This window comes from Aquarana catesbeiana, linkage group LG02 (assembly GCF_042186555.1).
Source record: "Aquarana catesbeiana isolate 2022-GZ linkage group LG02, ASM4218655v1, whole genome shotgun sequence".
Lineage (NCBI taxonomy): Eukaryota > Metazoa > Chordata > Amphibia > Anura > Ranidae > Aquarana > Aquarana catesbeiana.
Genome location: NC_133325.1, coordinates 647,960,311 through 647,979,996, shown reverse-complemented (window position 1 = coordinate 647,979,996; position 19,686 = coordinate 647,960,311). Strand labels below are relative to the sequence as shown.

At 39.2% G+C, this 19,686-nt stretch overlaps 1 protein-coding gene across 1 annotated transcript in view; it reads right to left on the bottom strand.

The window, feature by feature from the left end:
- Positions 1-19,686, bottom strand: part of PHEX (phosphate regulating endopeptidase X-linked) — a 398,049-nt gene that overhangs the window by 150,216 nt on the left and 228,147 nt on the right. Inside the window, exon 12 of the mRNA XM_073616504.1 lies at positions 10,165-10,266. Coding sequence (XP_073472605.1) covers positions 10,165-10,266 — 102 coding nt within the window. The remainder of the gene's footprint in view (positions 1-10,164; positions 10,267-19,686) is intronic.

The following is a 19,686-nucleotide window of genomic DNA, read 5'->3' as shown; positions in this document are numbered from 1 at the left end:
ATGTGGTATCCCTGTACTCAGGAGAAGCAGCAAAATGTATTTTGGGGTGCAATTCACCATATAACCATGGCATATGTGAGCAATATATCATTTAGTGACAACTTTTTGTAAAATATTTTTTTTTTTTTGTCATTATTCAATCACTTGGGACAAAAAATAAAATATTCAATGGGCTCAACATGCCTCTCAGCAATTTCCTTGGGGTGTCTACTTTCCAAAATGGGGTCATTTGGGGGGTTTGTACTGCTCTGCCATTTTAGCACCTCAAGAAATCAGATAGGCAGTAATAAACTAAAAGCTGTATAAATTCCAGAAGATGTAACCTAGTTTGTAGACGCTATAACTTTTGCGCAAACCAATAAATATATGCTTATTGACTTTTTTTTTAACCAAAGACATGTGGCTGAATACATTTTGGCCTAAATGTATGACTAAAATTGAGTTTATTGGATTTTTTTTTATAACAAAAATTTGAAAATATAATTTTTTTTCAAATTTTTCTGTCTTTTTCCATTTATAGCACAAAAAATAAAAACCGCAGAGGTGATCAAATACCATCAAAGGAAAGCTCTATTTGTGGGAAGAAAAGGATGCAAATTTCATTTGAGTACAACATTGCATGACCACACAATTAGCAGTTAAAGTGACGCAGTGCCAAATTGTAAAAAGTGCTCTGGTCAGGAAGGGGGTAAAACCTTCCAGGGCTGAAGTGGTTAAGACTGCTGTTTTACTATGTAAGGAAACTAATTGCACTTCACTGGATTAGATGAGACTGTCTTACATTGAACGCCTGGAAAGGATTAGTCAATGCTAACATCACCATGTATAAAATGACATATGAGTCCAGACTCCAGAGGATCAACCAAAAAATGTAATAAAATTTGGGGAAAATGGATTAACTCTGAAAACATGCTACAATCTGACATGTAACTGCACAAGATAAATACATATCTAGTATGACAATTAAGAGATCTCGTGGGGAGATGAACCGCAGCACACAGCACAAATGTTTATGAGGGAAATTTCTCTCCAGTTCTTGAAGTATTGTATGAACAATATGGACCTTATCTATAGAAACATAAGTTTTTCTTTCCTCATGTACTTCTGTTTAGGCAGAGTTTAGTTTTGATTTGGTTTAAAAAAAAAAAAAAGCAGATGAATGTATAAAGACCAAGACAAGCCGTAGAGCTGAATAATAAATGTAACAACCTTTATTGTATATGCAATTATTGTGAAATTGGATATATCTCAGAATGTAACATATCTGTTTACTACATTTTGATAACAACCTGTATGAACATTTGGCGAATAAAAATATCTTTTAGAAATTACAATATGGCTTGTGTAGCAATTGTATATGCTCTATTATTTTTTTTATTTGCTATATTTTTTCCATATATTTAAAGTATATTTATTTTTGCTCAGATTTTGTAGGAAAACATATCTGGTATAAACACATGTAAACTGATTTGCTACTGTTTGCTACTTCAACATGCTTCTATATATTGAGGAATACTACCTGTGCCTGATTGAAGCCTAAAGCCTCGTACACACGAGCCGATTGTTGGCAGGGGTGTGATGACAGACTGTTTACCTAAAATCTACCATTAGTATGCTCCTTTAGACAATTGTTGTCCAATTTTCAGCCAACAAATGTTGGATGGCAGGCTAGTAAATTTTCGGTGGACAACGGTCTGTTGTCAGATTTTTGTATCGTCTGTACACAAGTCCGTCACACAAAAGTCCAAAGTACAAACACGCATGCTCGGAATCAGTGCTCTCCAAATACGACATTAGCAGAAGGTGCCCAGAGGGTGGCACTCAAGAGCTGAAATTACACGTAGTACGTCACTACGTTTGTGTTTGTTAGCAGAAAATTGTGTGCCGTTAGTATGCAAGACAAGTTCCTGGCACACGTCCTTCGGAGAAAAGTCTGACGCTCTGTTGGCCAACAATCCAATCATGTGTACGAGGCTTTAGACTACTACAGTGATACCTTGGTTCACAAACTTAATTTGTGAAACGACTCTGGTCGGGAACCAAATTGGTTGCGAACCGATGCATATTTTCCCATAGGGTTCAACGTAAATCAGGTTTTTTGTTTATATATAAAAGTATGAAATATATGTACAGTACAAAAAGAGGAGTTTAAACATATATTACATACGGTCTTTTACATTAAGATGACCTCTTTCATGTGTACATCTAAAAAGAAAAAAAAACTATAGTTTCTCTTTAATCCTTGTTTGAAACAATCCTAAACCCCAATTTAAATGACTAATCTAGGGGCCAGAAAACAGCACTGTGCATCCAGGAAAGGATCATCTGAGGGCATGATAAAGTTGTAGAATTCATATGAACTGCTTTTCCATGATTTCCAATCAAGTGAGCCCACCCTCATGGTTGTCGGAGGGCATGAACCCCTATCTGAGCGGACTGGTTCGCCTAAGACTCTCATCTTGCACTGCTCTTCTCAATATGAACGTGTCAGAGCAGCGAAGATGGATGCAGCTCGTGTTTGTGAACCGAAGCTGAGTTTGTGTACCGAAGCAAATTTTTGTGAATTTTTCTGTTCGTGAACCGAGATGTTCAGAAGAAGAGGTATCACTGCATTGACTTGCTTTGGCAAACTGCCCTTGAAATACTTTTGTACAATAAACACAACCCAATGATTACAAATCTGATATATGACCCTGACAAAATATTGTATTTCTCTGGATCTATACTCAAAACATCTAAAATTGTCATCAAGTAGCCCATATAATCTTACTCCAAATGCAATAATTAGCAGCATCAATTAAATAACGTAGTTTTCAGTAGAAAGAATACATTTCTGTGTTGTTTGTATATTTAATTTGCAAACAGGATCAATTATGTTTTAATATTCTAGAACACTATGACTGCACAGTTTGTGGTGGAGTGGCTGAAAGGAAGGCTGAGAAATACAATGCTGCCTTCTGAAATTAATATCAATATATAATACACTATACTAATTTTAATATACAACATTTAGATTTGTGGTTTTCATAGTGCCAATTTTATTTATTCATTCATATTTTATGATCCTAGTTCCTTTTCTTTCGTGTTGGTTACACATGATGTGGATGTGTGGGGCTGCATGGCTCTGTCTGTTTCCTGGAGCTGCGATGCGCTCGGGGAGCACTCCCTCTCCCCCTATCTCTGATGTGGGGTGTGGGCAGATTTTTGCCTGTTGCGCATCAGCGCCACGTCCCCCGCACCATACAAGTGACATCAATTCACATGACGCCACGGTCCTTCCCCGTGGTTTCCACACAGGCGTTCATTACATAGGGGAAACATTGGCGCCAAATGCCTGAGCGAGCTTGCCGCCTAGGTGTTGGTGCCTCCCTTCATTATGAACACCGGCGTGACACTGGGAGCAACCCGCTTACTCTGGCATACTATATATACCACCACCTTCAGGACTACACACATATCCTCTTTTTTCCTCTTCCCTCACTGGGATTTTCTCTGCAACACATATTGCAATTATGGATACACCAGATGGAATCAGGTACGCACTTGTTTATTTATTTTTACTTCATCAATCTTATTGACTTTCTTTAGCCCTTTTCACAGGTAATTTCACCATGGCTCTGCAATTTTTAGTATCTACATTATATTGTCTTCTATTCCCATCTAGCACTTCCATTCACATTTCAATTTGTGTTCCACTGGTCCCATAGTATATATTTTTTACATGCTTACCTACTCTTTATATTTACACACAATATATATATATATATATTACCCAGGTACTTACCATATTCATGATAACCATCATGTACACCTATATACCTTTACAGAACCTTTTCAGGGATTGCCAGTATTATCATCACTGACAATATAATGGAGACCCGTAACCTCTATGAGGTCCTTATGTGCGTGTCTTGGAGTTCGCAGTCAAGTGTTCCCACAGTTCCCGTTACTGACACCTCCAGGTTGTCCTCACTCTACCACATCATGTATTGAACCACAAGCTGATTGTGAGTATAGCAGGGAAGGTCATTTCCCCTGTTGGGTGGGTTTTTTCTCTACCAGCTTTTATACCATTGCATTGTTTTTTAACACACAGTGTATATCCTCTACATTTACGCATTATGTATCTTTCTCCTGAAGAAGTGGAGCGAAGTCCACGAAACACGTTGAGCTATAGGATGCTTTTCATTAACAACTAGGGATAGCACCAGAACATGCGAACAGGCAAAAAGTTCTAGCGAACACGCAAACCCGATAAAAGTCTATGAGACACGAACATGAAAAATCAAAAGTGCTAATTTTAAAGGCTTATATGCAAGTTATTGTAATAAAAAGTGTATGGAGACCCGGGTACTGCCCTATGGGACATGTATCAAGGCAAAAAATGTATTGTATGGCCATAATGTATTGCCGGCTCCCGGCAATATAGATGAAAAACCAAGGAAAAAATTGTGGGTCCCCCCAGTGCATACCAGGCCCTATGGATTTTAAGGGGAACTCCACACCAAAATTAAAAAAAAATTGGCATGGGTTCCCCCCCAAAATCTATACCAGACCCATATCCGAGCATGAAGTCTGGAGGACAGGATGGGGGGTGAGCAAGCGCCCCCCCCTCCTGAACCAGACCAGGCCACATGCCCTCAACATGGGGAGGGTGCTTTGATGGGGACCAGAGCCTCTTCCCGACAACCCTGGCCATTGGGTCTGCGGGTGGGGGGCTTATTAGAATCTGGAAGCCCCCTTTAACAAGGGGGCCCCAAATCCCGCCGTCCCCATTGTGAATGGGTATCGGGTAGATTGTACCCCAACCCTTTCACCAAAAAAGTGTCAAAAAGTAAAAACCACAATAGACAGTTTTTGTCAATTCCTTTGTTAAAAAATAAAAAAAGTGTCCCGTGATGTACATCCATCGTCAATCATGCCACCCGACTGACCCGAAAAATAGAAAAAAAACGCAAAAATTCTACATCGATGGGAGGCCTCTCGGCGACTGCTGTCTTTTGGCTTTGACAGCTGTTATATAGGCAAGGGAAGGGCCACCCACTGATGTAACCAGATGACCCCACCCGATCTGATGTCACATGACATCAGAAGGGGGCGGGGTCACTCGGTTACGATTCGAACATCGGGACCATCCCTATTAACAACTATGGCGTCATGCTTGTACTTACAATATATTAATTTGTTACTACCCATGTATTATTGATTTACAGTTTTTTAACTATCAGCACTCCACCCTGTGTTCAGAATCTCTAAGCTCATTTGCTATTATGCATCATGATTTTTCTGTAACTTTGATCCATCATGTTTTATCCTATGTATGAATTGTTACATTTATTAATTGTTGATGAGGTGTTTACAATAAACAAATACGCTCAACAATATTAATATGGTTTACATTGTGCTATGTTATGATTCCACTCATGTTATATATATTTACTCAATTTTACTCTATATTACCTACTGCTTGTCATGCACCTCACTCAAAGTCCCAACCCTTGTTTCTTTCCTACAATGCTGCCTTCTTACATTTCATTCCATCACAAATCCAAAAAAAATAAGTTTTTTTATTTCTAGGAGAGTGGGAGGAGCAATGCTATTACTGAAGTGATAAAGTAGTAAAAAAACTTCTAGTTTTAAAATGCAGTTGCTTGATTCAGAGGTAGAACTAGCAGCTGAAATCTAGGCTGTATCTTTACCCTAAGCAGAGGATATGGAACATTTGGGCCTTGGGGGGGGCAGAGATGCAAACAAACTAGCTGCTCTTTTCATAGGGACATATATTTCTCGTCATGGGATGTGATGTCATAACGCGTAGGGAGGAGGAGTCGGTGACATCACAATGCAAGCAGAAATGTGCAGAATGCCATTTTGTTGGAGTGAGCACTATTAGTGTTACTCTTATTTGGGCTCTACAGGAGGATACCCACTGAAGGGACCCATGATGGCTATGTATTATCTTTCTAGCACCCAGATTGTGAATAAGGAAACACAGGAGAACTGCAGCATCCCATGCTATAAAGGGAAAAAACGCTATTGTCACATCAGATCCATTCAATAAGGTGAGAGCGGTGATACACTGGTGGTGGGCAAACACAGTGAATACACCCAGTATAACCCTGATGCACTTTAATCCTTTCACACCTAAGGGTAAAACAAATCTAAAAGCCTAAGCACAATTTTGCAGTTTTGATATGTGTTAGTAAAACCGTACATATCATCACATCTACTTTGTGCATCCGGGTGTATTATACCTTGTTTTTTTCCAGGAGAAAGTGGGCTTTCATTTGGTAGTAAATAGCTATGGATATTTCTCTTTATTATTAAAGGAAAACAGGCACAACATTTTTAAATTTAGCTGTATATTTCTTGTTACTGCCATAACCACCAAAGAACAACCGAAAATACATTATCCTGCTCCTGACGATTGCAACAATAAAACATATGTGTATGTTATTTGTTGTTTGCACCCATAGTACAGGCCAGAAGCAAAAGTGCGCATTTTTTTTTTTTTTTTATTTTGTCCTACCTAAAACACACTGACACTAACTGACACTGATGCAAATTAAAAAAAAAAAAAATCCTGCTCAAAATATACTGACCCTGACCTAGATCCAAACAATAACCCTGGCACTGACCTAGATCAAACCTTGATCTAGGTATTTTTTCTTTATTTTTTATTATTTATTATTTTATTTATTTTTAATTTTCTACAAACACTTTTTTCCTTCCTGCATGGAAAGACAAATATACAATGTATCTATCTCTCCATTCACAGAAAGAAAAAAAACACAGGGGCAGGCTTCACAGTGACTGATCATTGTGGTAGCCAAATAGAGACTACCACAGCAATCACGTGACCCGGAATCGGGAGATCTGGGTCCCGATCGTTAGTATGGGGCTCAGAGCTCTAGGTGAGACCCCGGTGTCTGTGCTGAGATTGCTCCATGAGGCGTGCTCCCAGCACAGAGGATGAAACACATATATGCGGCCCCACAGAAAATAGCCCAATTCTGTGAGGCCGCATATATGTGTTACATCAGCGTGCAGGGGTTAAGGGGAACTCACATTGATCAATAGAACTATTTACATCTCAGGAATATTAACAGCACTGTAGTGGAATGTATATATAGTGAATATATGTGTGATATAAGGATATATACTGCCTTTCCAAAAGTATTGGGACGCCTGCCTTTACACGCACATGAACTTTATTGGCATCCCAGTCTTAGTCCGTAGGGTTCAATATTGAGTTGGCCCACCCTTTGCAATTATAACAGCTTTAACTCTTCTGGGAAGGCTGTCCACAAGGTTTTTGTATGTGGAATGTTTGACCATTCTTCCAGAAGTGCATTTGTGAGGTCAGGTACTTATGTGGGAGAGAAGGCCTAGCTCGCAGTCTCTGCTCTAATTCATCAAAAAGGTGTTCTATTGGGTTGGGGTCAGGCTAGTCAAGTTCGCTCGCTCATCCATGTCTTTATGGACCTTGTTTGTGCACTAGTGCACAGCCATGTTGGAACAGAAAGGGGTCATTCCCAAACTGTTCCCACAAAGTTGGGAGTATGAAATTGTCCAAAATCTTTTGCTATGCCGACGCCTTAAGAGTTCCCTTCACTGGAACTAAGGGGCCAAGTCCCACCCCTTGAAAACAATCCCACACCATAATCCCCCCCCACCAAATGATTTGGCCCAGTGCACAAAGCAAGGCCCATAAACATATGGATGAGCAAGTGGAGTCCTGACCTCAACTCGATAGAACACCTTTGGGATGAATTTGAGTAGGGACTACGAGCCAGACCTTCTTATCCATATCGGCGCCTGACCTCACAAATGCGCTTCTGAAAGAATGGTCAAACATTCCCATAGACTTATTCCTCTGTCACTTCCTCTACTCAGTCCCCTCCCCCTTCAGTTAGAATCACCTCCCAGGGAACACAGTTAACCCCTAGATCACCCCCTAGTGTTAACCCCTTCACTGCAAGTGACATTTTTACAGTAATCAATGCATTTTTATAGCATTGATCTCTGTATTAATGCCAGTGGTCCCAAAAATGTGTCAAAATTGTCTGATGTGTCCGCCATAATGTTGCCATTACTAGTAAAAAAAAATAAAAAAAAATAAAAATGCTATAAATCTATCCCCTATTTTGTAGACGCTATAACCTGTGCGCAAACCAATCAATATACACTTATTATGATTTTTTTTACCAAAAATATGTAGAAAAATACATATCAGCCTAAACTGAGAAAAAAATTAGAAAATAATGCATTTTGTTTTCAAAATTGTCACTCTTTTTTTGTTTATAGCGCAAAAAATGAAAACTGCAGAGGCGATCAAATACCACCAAAAGAAAGCGCTATTTGTGGGAAAAAAAGGACGGCAATTTTGTTTGGGTACAACATTGCACGCAATTGTCAGTTAAATCGACGCAGTGCCGAATCGCAAAAAGTGCTCTGGGCAGGAAGGGGGTAAATTCTTCCGGGGCTGAAGTGGTTAAAGTTCATGTGCATGTAAAGGCAGGTGTCCCAATACTTTTGGTAATATAGTGTATATCAAGATATACATACTACCCCTGATGGTGTCATTTATAATAAAACGATCGTTGGGACTGATAGGTATACACGCAACTGTGCATGCCATCTGGCCATTTACAAAGGTTTCGTTTGAATTTATGTATCTATCTGCCTATATTTTACTAATCTTATGCAAGTGCATTACCCTTTATTAAATTTGAAGCTCATACAGTATCACATTATGTGGAGTCTTTTGTTTCATATATACTTCAACTAGCTGATCCATTGATGGTTTTTGGCACTACTTCCTGGTTTTTTGAGAGCCTCCTGGTTTACCAATTAAGTACACCTGAGAGAACACGTGGGCTTTTCTTAAGTGGATCAGAGATCCAGTGAAGTGCTGTATGACCTCCCTGAGTAAGGGGGGGTCGCAGGTTTTCAGGTAAGCCTCCATTTTTTACTTTGGTGATGGGTGTCACACAACTGGGTCTTTGATCATTTCAACACGGTTTTGCAATGGACTTTACACATGGACTTTAGTCCCATATGTTTTTTTTTTTTGCAGAGATCTGCACCCTTTTTATATATTGTACTGATATTTATTCTTGAAATTCATCTCTAGCTGAATTTTAGGTTTTGCACAATCGATGGCACTTATTGCACTTTAATTAGTTTCCTTTCCTTAAATAAGTTTCGTTTATGGCTCTTGGCATTTGGTTATATACCATCTTAAAACTGCAATGGGCATCAGTGCTGAAAGACTTTGCTTTAGCAGAAGCTGGGATGCAGGTCTAAACCAAGGCAAGTAGCTATATAATGCCTATATAATGTCTAGTATGTGTCAATCACACTGATGGATGTCTGACTGGTGTAATAGGTCTACTCAGGGTCACCAGGTTAGGTAACTCCAAGGTAGGCAGAAACAGAGCCAGAAAATATGGCAGAGAACTCATATCACTGAGTCACCATGAGATAAGAGAAGCTAGTTGGTGGCTAAACCCCTTATACTGCAATCATAATAAAAATATCATATTTGGCCAGTGGAAGTTGATATTAGCTATAAGATATAGGTAGGGTCATGGAGATACTTTTGCACATTTATATTTTCATTTGTTCTTAACTGCCAAAAGCCAAAACCTCAAATCTCAACTAGGACTTGTTTTTCCAGCATATCCCACAGATGCTCTATAGGATTAAGATCTGGGGAATTAGGAGGACAAGTTAATATCTCAAACATGTTTTGTTCCTCAAAACCATTCTTCAACCATGTTTGCAGTTATTGAATGTAATAGCATCTAAAACAGTTTTTATCACTTTATACACTAAACTGAGCTTTTAACTAAATCATTATGAACTATCAGCTTTCTTAAATAAGTAAAAGGAACATGCTCTTTCTCTTTTAGATTTATCTTTATTCCTGACTTATTGCACATGAAAACATTACTAGATGGTCAGGTGCATGCAATCAGCATGCAATGGTCAAAGCTCCATGATAACTGAAACTAAGAAGTGCAAGTCTCTGAAGAGCAATATACAAGAAAATTGCAAAGCTCTTTGAGAAAAAGTGGCAGCTTTTTTATATGCAAGGAAGGACCTAGGGTATTATTTTCCAACACAAACTAAAATAATAAAAAGCGTTAATAGTGGTACCTTTTCTTTGGCTTTATCTTTGGTTTCTTCATCCATCCATTCATTCTCTTTCTCCAACATGTCAATGAATGCCCAACGGATACCTTCAATTACTTCCTCCATCTAGACAATAATAATCAGTTTAAATGTTACAAATAACTACACTAATGCATGCTTTCATATCAAATCATACAATTAATCTTTACCAAAATATAAATTCCAACAACATAGTTTTATATTTATGCTCTTAAAAGGAACCTATTATGATAAAAATATGGAAGCTGCCACTTCTGACTTTTTTTTTACTGTTCATGCTCTGAAATTGTATCCTTACATCACAACTTAGTGAGTCACCAAATTAAATCATGCTTGTGCATATCAGCTGTCATAATTGGGGATGAACAAATGTGTCTGGGTTTGGTTCGCAAGACGTTTGTCAAACCCATCGAAAAGGTGAATCCTGAAAACCTAAATCCAAACCCTGTTATAGTCTATTGGAGGCATCGGGAGCTGAGGACTGGCACGGAGGGCAGGTACCAATTTAAAAAAACAGCAGGGAGAGGGTCCACCTTCAAATGCAACTTTGAATGTGACATGGGAAAAACACAATTCCTTATTATTACATTGCTTAGGACAGGGCTCAAAATGTCAAGTCATGAGCTACTAGCCAGGTCTTAAGAGTTACTTGCCACCAGTTGCCCCACCCAACCCCTACCCTTCCCTGCCCCTAATTCCACCTCTAAACAAAGATAAATATTAACAACAACTTTAACAATATTAACATAAAGCATATTTCATTGATCTGACTGTGATAAATAAAATATGATTGGCTGCTATAGGAACTGTACACATCACTACTGCGTTGTTAAGTAAATATTGTAATGCTATATTAAATATAGTATTAAAAATTAAAACCAATGAATGATACTTTCACTGATTTAGGATGCAGAGAGACTGCCAAAGTTGCCAAAGTTAACTTTTCCTATTAACAAGCTGGTGATCGGTTGTTAGGCAGTCTGAACACCCAATCACCAAGTTGTTAATAGAAAAACTTTGGCAGCTCCTGACCAACCCCCCCCGACCCTACCCCCACCTCATCTAGTTCCTTGCTGACTCCCGCTGTATGCCAGGCCCTGCTAAGAGAATGACAGGGGGTGGAGGCTGGGAAGAGAATCGACCCATGTTCAACCCCACCTGCTAGCGATGCCTGCCCCCTCCCTCGGATGCGGCTCCACACTTGCCCTCAGCTTATTTCTACTCACCTAATGCAAGCAGGCAAGTCGAAATTTAGAGGGCTTGCTTAGAAGATGTATTACAGTACACATATGCGTCATATTCTAGCATGATGCATGTGTGATTTGTTAATTTTACGTTAAGCCTGGCTTGAATACAGTAGCAGCACTTGATCTGATTCATTACGTGTTGGAAAAAAAATGTTTTTTTAAAGTTAGTTTTGGCTGTGACACCAGATTTGCTTGTCCAGCAGTAATGACCTGAATGAGGTTAGTGTAAGTTCTAAAAGTAAGAGTAGAGAGAGGCATGTGCAGACAGAATCAGTTTAGGGCTTTGTTTTCAAGGAGTGAGAGGCTAACAGTCTCTGAAAAGATAGAAAGAATGGAAACATGGCCTTTGATAGTGCTGAGAGGCAAACATTGTTCCAGTACTAATACAGTTTATAGTTTTTTTTCGTTTCATTTTTTAAACTTTTTGGTAATTTTTGCCCTGGTCACGCAAAGGCTATGTGTTTTTTGTTATTTTCAAATGATGCGGTGAGGTGCAGAGACAAAAAGGCCAGCAATGGGAACATTTTCAAAAGTAATTTTCAGCCCAAAATTACTAATGACAAAAAGCACAGATAGGGCATTTACTACAGGAATTAAGAGACAACAGAGGACACTGCCATAAAAAACTGGCCACCAGTAGGACAATTTTAAAAACAAGGCTAAATTTTCTTAGAAAAAAAGAGCACAGGCTGAACCTTTACTACAAAAATGAACATACAAATGAACACTGGGAGTGAGTGAGTGGCAGCGACTTCTGCCATTTCCCTTTCTGTGTCCTGTGTCATGAATATTTTCAAAATAGATGGAAATTTTTCACACAATAAAGTATAGAACGTTTAGATGTCCCATGTGGAAGATTTTGATGCAGCAGGAAACAAAATAAATGTTTTAAGAACCGTATGTGAGGGTTACCTGGTTTCAGCAACTGTGACCCTATTGATCTATACAGATGATTTGGTGTATTGGGCTGGCTAGGCAGGTTCCCCTTCCTTCCTCACGGCTTCATGTGTATCCTTCCTAAAGACTCTTGGTTGAAGGGGATGTGCACGAGATTACATGTTTAAAGAATTTTATATATGGAGGCAGGCAAGATGGTTGAGCCATAAAGTAGAACTAAATGCATTTTTTTATATAGAGTAAGAGAGGGTTATAACCCCTGTCAGGTTTTTTTGCCATCTGTGTCTCAGATGTCTCACTTCCTGTTGTAGCTATAGGACAGGAAGCAAGGGGATATCTCCCAATGGGACACAGATGGTAATAAAAACCTGACAGTGCTTTATTCCCTCTTCACTGTATCTAAAACAAAAAAAAAAACGTTTCTCTTCAGGTATACTTTCATACCATGAGGAATGACACCAATAGTTCTTTTGGCGTTAACTGCACATGTTTTTTTTTTTTATGTAAATAAGCTTTTTGAGTTTGCCTCATCTGCATCTCTCTTCTGTGAATGTGCAGGAGGGTATTAATAGCATACTGATGTCTAAAAGGAGTTGGAAGTCTATAACTTAAGGAATCCAATGAAACAGAAAGGGAAATAATAATAAACACATATAACACAGTTTTAATGCAGATGTCTTTTTTAAGCCATTAAAAAAGTGTATCAAGTTTTAAATTGAAAAACAGAAAAGAGCCAGAAATAGTGTATAGTCTATGAACAGAATGTAATCAGTTAAGCCCTTCCCCCCATCCTTCTCTCTCCTATTTAGTATGTATCTCTCAATACACTAAGTGCATTTAATGAATTTCCATTATTATTTTTAAAGGGATCTTTTAGCTATTTAGATATGTGAACATAGCTTCACATAGAGGAATTTCTTCAGTTTTTTGGTTTTACCTCAGCATTGGTGTGTGTCATATAGTTAGGGATGTGATGATTTTGAATACATTTATTTGTAAATTAGGGGACAAGCTATAATGTTTCACTTGTATAGCTGTGAACTACTGAGAGGGGTGTTTGGACCCGACACATACTCAAACTGTTTATTCACATAATTATTATGGTGCCCTTTAGTGTCTAATTGTTAATAATTATCTGGAGTATTTAAAGCCTGGAGGGGTAAAAAGCATTGGGGGGCACCGAGGGTAGAAGAAATCAGTGTGTGCTGTCCAACAACAAAACTGATGGTTTTTGACATGTTATTTGGACCTAGGCTAGCTTGGCCACAATTTCAAGAAGCCAGGCATGTTTACTGTGAAATAAATGGGTGTTATTTTTGTGACAAGAATCAGATATAATGGGATTGATTTACTAAAGACAAATGGGCTGTTCACTTGGCAGGTGAATTTTTACTTTGCAAAGTAAATTAGGTTCACTTAGTGAATGTTCACTGTCACCTTGCAAAGATTACAAATGCAAGGAAAATAGAAAAAAAAATATTTTTTCTTTACCTCAGTCAATAAACTAAAAGAAATTTTACTTGCAAAGTGAAAAGTACTTTGGCATGTAAACAGCCTATTCGCCATTAATAAATCAAATCCATTGTAAAGGCTCACTGCTCAGTGTTAAAGCAGTTTTACAAAGCTGCAATTTCAAAAAGAGAAAACAGGTAGGTTTTAATCAAGAAATCAAATAAAAAGTACATAATGTTACAGATAAATCAAGAAAAATGGTACAGTCAATGAACACTTTGTGATCAGCTTTAGGAGGCTAAAGTTTAGGAAGAGAGACCAGGCAGGTTTTAATAAAAAAAGAGTGTATTATTTCACAGAAAAAGGACAGAAAAATGTACAGATGGTGACCACTATTTAGCAGCTTTACAAGGCTGCAATTTATGAGAGAGACCAGGCAGGTTTTATGGTGAAATAAAAACTATTATGCATTATTTCAGAGACAATAGCACAAAGTATTAATTAGACTATGTACAGTACACTATGTAAACTGTTTTACTAGGTCTTAATTTCAAAAGGAGAGACCAGGCAGGAAAAACAAAATTGGAATGTATTATTTTGCAGAAAAATGCCAGAAAATGTGTACATTAAATGTACACCATGTAAGTAACTTCAGTAGGCTGCAGTTTAAGAAGGAGAGAAAAGGCAGATTTTAATTAAGAAATCAAAATTAGAGTATATTACTATATATCACAGAAAAAGCCACAAAAATTGTACAGTTGATGCCTTCTATGTAAGCATCTTTAGTAGGCTGAGTTTAATAAGAAGAGAACAGACATTTTTAAATCAAAATCAGAGTCTATTATTTCACAAAAAAAACCAGAAATAGTGTACTGCCTCGAGGTAGGCAGCAGTTTAAGAGGGGGAGACCAAGATGAAACCGGTCGAGGTGTGGGCTACATGCTGACATCATTTCCAGTGATCTCATATTCTTCTGTTGGAGCAAACATTGGTTTCCTACACATGCACAGCCACGGAAATCTTTTCCTCCCTCTGCAAGCCATAAATACCCAGTTCCAATTCTTGTAGGCATCTACAAATGTGAGTGTGATTTTTTTTACAATTCTTCTGTGTGTTTTCATAAAATCAAAGGGTTTTATGCTATGAGATCCTCTCTGGTATTTTATTTGCAAGCATGATGGTACACCATCTAAAAAGGACCCATAAGAACAAGCCATTGGCGACTTAGGGGTATATCCCCAAACACATGCACTACTGACCTGACTAGCAATAGTAGGTGAACAACTTGTGGTGAGTGTCTGTCTGTATGGGAACACTGGAGGCACTGACAAATGGAGCACCTGATGACGTCAGAGTGACGAAACGCATAGGGCGGAGTCAGCATACGACCTTGCATCACTTCCTGTTCAGAGGCTTGTGTCAGCAATATAGGCTTTTTTATTCTTACCAAATGTGAGTACCCTTTTAAACGTTAACACAATAAAACGAGTTTTTACAGTATTACGCAATGTGGGCTCCCTCTTCTCTTTACATAATGAAATCCTCTCAGAGTTTACATTGAGGACGGAGATATCTTATGGTGCTACACAGTGGCATATACTGTGGATGTGTGAGACCCAAAGAGGGGGTGAAGGATCTGGTGAGTGCAGTCATTATAAGAGCACGAATAAGACACGCACTAAAGATTTATTCATTGAAAAGCTCACCAGAATTTAAATGGACTCATTCACCGGCACCATAGCACTATTTAATCAGATGTTCACTTGTTTATTCACATCAGCACTTTAATATATATTTTTGGTTTGTTTTTTATGGATGATTTATATGTATAATAACTAAGGAATTTGCAACATATTTATTAATTTATTTATGGTATAAACTGAGGCCATACACATTGCACTTTTATGGTATTGGTTACACAACACATACACACCCAGGTTTCACACTAACCTTTTTATGGGTTTTTGAGGCAATACACATAGGAATAGGAACCACTTAGTATATTTCTTTCCCACTTAATATATTCCTCCCAATCAAGGGAGCAGCACACACCTGAATTCACCAGATCTGGAACAGCGCCATATCTACTCCTTCTTTACCTGTTTTGTTTACACCTGCATGAGCATTTTTTTTATCTGGGACATTTTACTTGGATTTATTCACGGTTTATATGAGAACTTAACCTTAATGTTATTTTGTATTGCTATAGCATGTCTGTGATGGTCATGTTTTCTATTTTGTTTATGAAAGTTTAGAGCAGCGCGGTTAATTAATAAAATTAGCTATTATTGGTAATTGGTTGCTATAGCAGCAAACAGCCATGATATTTTGTCATTTTCTCAAACTGCAAACAACTTTGATTCAAATCAAACTCATGTTCAGGATGAACTCAAAGCTCAATTCTAGTCAGGATGCATGATATGTACCCGCGTGTTTCCAGCCTGTGACTCACTAAATAGTGATACAAAGATAAGCATGACAATCACTGATCTTAAACCTCCAAAAGTCACCAATGGCAGCTCCTATGTACCTGTTCCATCAGATACCCTTTAAAGACCAAGCAAGGTTAGTCTCTAGAATACACATAGCTGTCCAAACCAGGTCATTCAAATTTAGTAACCACTATGATGGGTATGTGCTTCTGTTCCAAGTGGCATGGTTGTAACAGCCCTATCTTAAAGCTCTTTAGAATACTAAGAGTTCATTCAAGGAAGATGGGTTATATGTATCCGCATGATAATGTATAAGCAACATGGATTAAGAATACCAAACTAATTTTCTCATTCCTAAATAGTTATTCAACGAAATATCACTACACATTATGATCTGACTGTTCAATCATTTTTAAAGCAATCAAAATCTATGTAGTGCAAGGGCTAGCCTTATTGAATACAAATATATTGGAAAGTTAAGATACAGTAAGTCCTCAGGTTTTTATAAATCTAAATGAGATTATGCAAAGACTTTACACTTTAATGTGTAAAATTAGATGAATTCAGATATTCTTGGTCATGTCAAAATCACACCATTTTTTTTATCCATGGTTAGCAACCAATAATCTTCAAAGATGGGGATGAGCTTAGGGTTTGGTCCAATTACACTACAATACAACATGTAAGAAAAAGAGCCAGGGATAGTTTTTTCAAAAAAATGGTGTAGGGGTTCCCCCAATTCATACCAAGTAATTTAGGTCTGATATGAATGTTAAAGCCTTTTGGGTCTGGTATAGATTTTATAGGGGCAACTCCATGCAAAAATGAATAAATAAGTGTGAGGACCCCAAAAAATCCATACCAGACCCTTATCCGAGCATGCAGCCTGGCAGGTCAGGAAAGGGGAGGGATGAGTGTGGGCCTTCCCCCTCCTTATCCATGACAGGCCACATGCCTTCAACATGGGGAAGGTACCTTGCCAGGGGGGTTCAAAGCACTTTGTCTCAATGCTGATGAGGACAAGGCCTCTTCCCTATAATTTTGGCCCAGTGGTTGTGGGGGTCTGCAGGCTGAGGACTTTTCAGAGTCTGAACGTCCCCATTTAACAATAAATGGACACCCAGATAATGCCCCCCGTATAAGTGAATAAGTAAAATATATGGCATAAGGAAAGCAACAGTACCAGGCATGTGTAACCCTTTCTCATTCATATAAGGTATGGGTGTCCTCTTATTGTTAAATGCTCTGATATTCTGAGCTCCCCACCTGGAGACCCCCACAACTACTATGCCAGGAATGTGGGGAAGAAGTCCTTGTCCTCATCAACATACTTACCCCTTATGTACTGAAACTGTTTCTCATCTATGAAAAAAATCATATGGGCACACTTATAGTGCAGAGTTTTTTTACCTTTATACTGTATGTGAAAAGCAAACAATCAGTTAGGGCTGATTTTCAAGCATGCCTGAATGTATTTGTGACAAATAGCAACTACTTTTGTCTGTCACAAAAAGTATTAATTTGGCTTTGTTACTAGGGATGAGCTGAACACCCCCCAAACATGCAAAAAGTTTGTTCAAATACACGAGCACCGTTAAAGTCTATGGGAGATGAACAGGAATAATCAAAACTGCTAGTTTTAAAGGCTTATATGCAAGTTATTGCCATAAACAGTGTTTGGGGACCCGGGTCCTGTCCCAGGGGACATGTATCAATGCAAAACATTTTTTTAAAAACAACCGTTTTTTTGGGAGCAGTGATTTTAATAGTGCTTAAAGTGAAACAATAAACATGAAACATTTCTTTAAATATTGTGCCTGGGGGGTGTCTATAGTATGCCTGTAAAGTGGTGCAGTTTTCCCGTGTTTAGAACAATACCACAGCAAAATTACATTTCTAAAGGAAAAAAGTCATTTAAAACTGCTTGCGGCTGTAATATATTGTCGGGTCCCAGCAATAAAATCATTGAGAAAAATGACATGGTTTCCAAAAAAATGGCATGGGGGGGCCCCCAGGCACGATATACTCTGAACAGAAGTATATATACTATACGCCCTGCCCTATATACTTTGCAGAAAATTGGGCCTTAGGTGTTGGTGGTACCAGAACACTGTAAGCCCTCACAGTTACTCTTGGTGAGCTCAGGAACGGGCCCTGCTATGAAATACTATATCAAAAATTATAATTACATGCCCCTGTTAAGCAGTGGCAGAAAAATTGGGCCTTTGGCTGTGGTGGTGTCACAACACTGTAAGCCCTCACAGTTACTCTTGGTGAGCTCAGGAACGGGCCCTGCTGTGAAATACTATATCAAAATTGTAATTACATGCCCCTGTCAAACAGGGGTAGAAAAATTGGGCCTTTGGCTGTGGTGGTGCCACAACACTGTAAGCCCTCACAGTTACTCTTGGTGGGTGCAGGAACGGCCCTGCTATGAAATATTAGATCAAAATTGTAATTACATGCCTCTTGCATTCCACCTGGTGGGCATGTCACAAATGAGGCAATTGGTGGGCAGGTTGCAGTTCCTTTGAATGTCAGTCAGCCGAGCACTGGCATTGTGTGACCGGCGGAAATGACCACAGACTTTTCTGGCCTGCCTCAGGAGATCCTGTAAGCCTGGGTACCTGCACAAGAACCACTGCACCACCAAATTCAGGATGTGTGCCAAACATGAAACATGGGTCAAGTGTCCCTGTCGGAGGGCGGAGAGAAGGTTGGTGCCATTGTCGCATACAACCATTCGTGGCTCATGGTGGTGTGGTGTCAGCCACCTCTGAGCCTGCCCCTGCAGAGCTGACAGAATTTCTGCCCCAGTGTGGCTCCTGTCCCCTAAGCAGACCAACTCAAGCACTGCAGGGCATCTCTTTGCCTGAGTGCTTGCGTACACCCTTGAACTCTTATGGAGCACCGCTGGTTCAGAGGACGAATCTGCAGAAGAGGCCATAGAGGAAGAAGAAGAGGAGGGGGTGGAGGAGAGAGCTGTGGCAGAATCACCACTAGCATTTTGGAAGTGTGGTGGCGGAACAAACTCCAACAATACTGAACCCTGTCCTGCATCCTTCCCAGCTGCCAGCAGAGTTACCCAGTGTGCTGTGAAGGAAAGGTAATGCCCTTGCCCATCCCTGCATGCACCCTACTGCTGACTGCCCTGTCCAATGAGGCCAAAACATTGCCTTCCACATGCCGGTTGAGAGCCAGAATGGCCTTCCGTGAAAATAAATGGAATTTTGGAACCTGCCACTGAGGTACAGCACATTCGGAAAATTCACGAAAGGGGACAGAGTCTACCAGCTGAAAAGGCAGCAGTTGCAGTACTAGCAATTTGGCCAAGCTAGCATTCAGACGCTGAGCATGTGGATTGCTGGGACTGAATTTCTTTTTACGGTTTAGCAACTGGGGTAGGAAAATTTGCCTGCAAAAATCAGATGGTGGTGTACTGATAGCAGATTGGCTGCAAGTACTTGGGACATCTATTG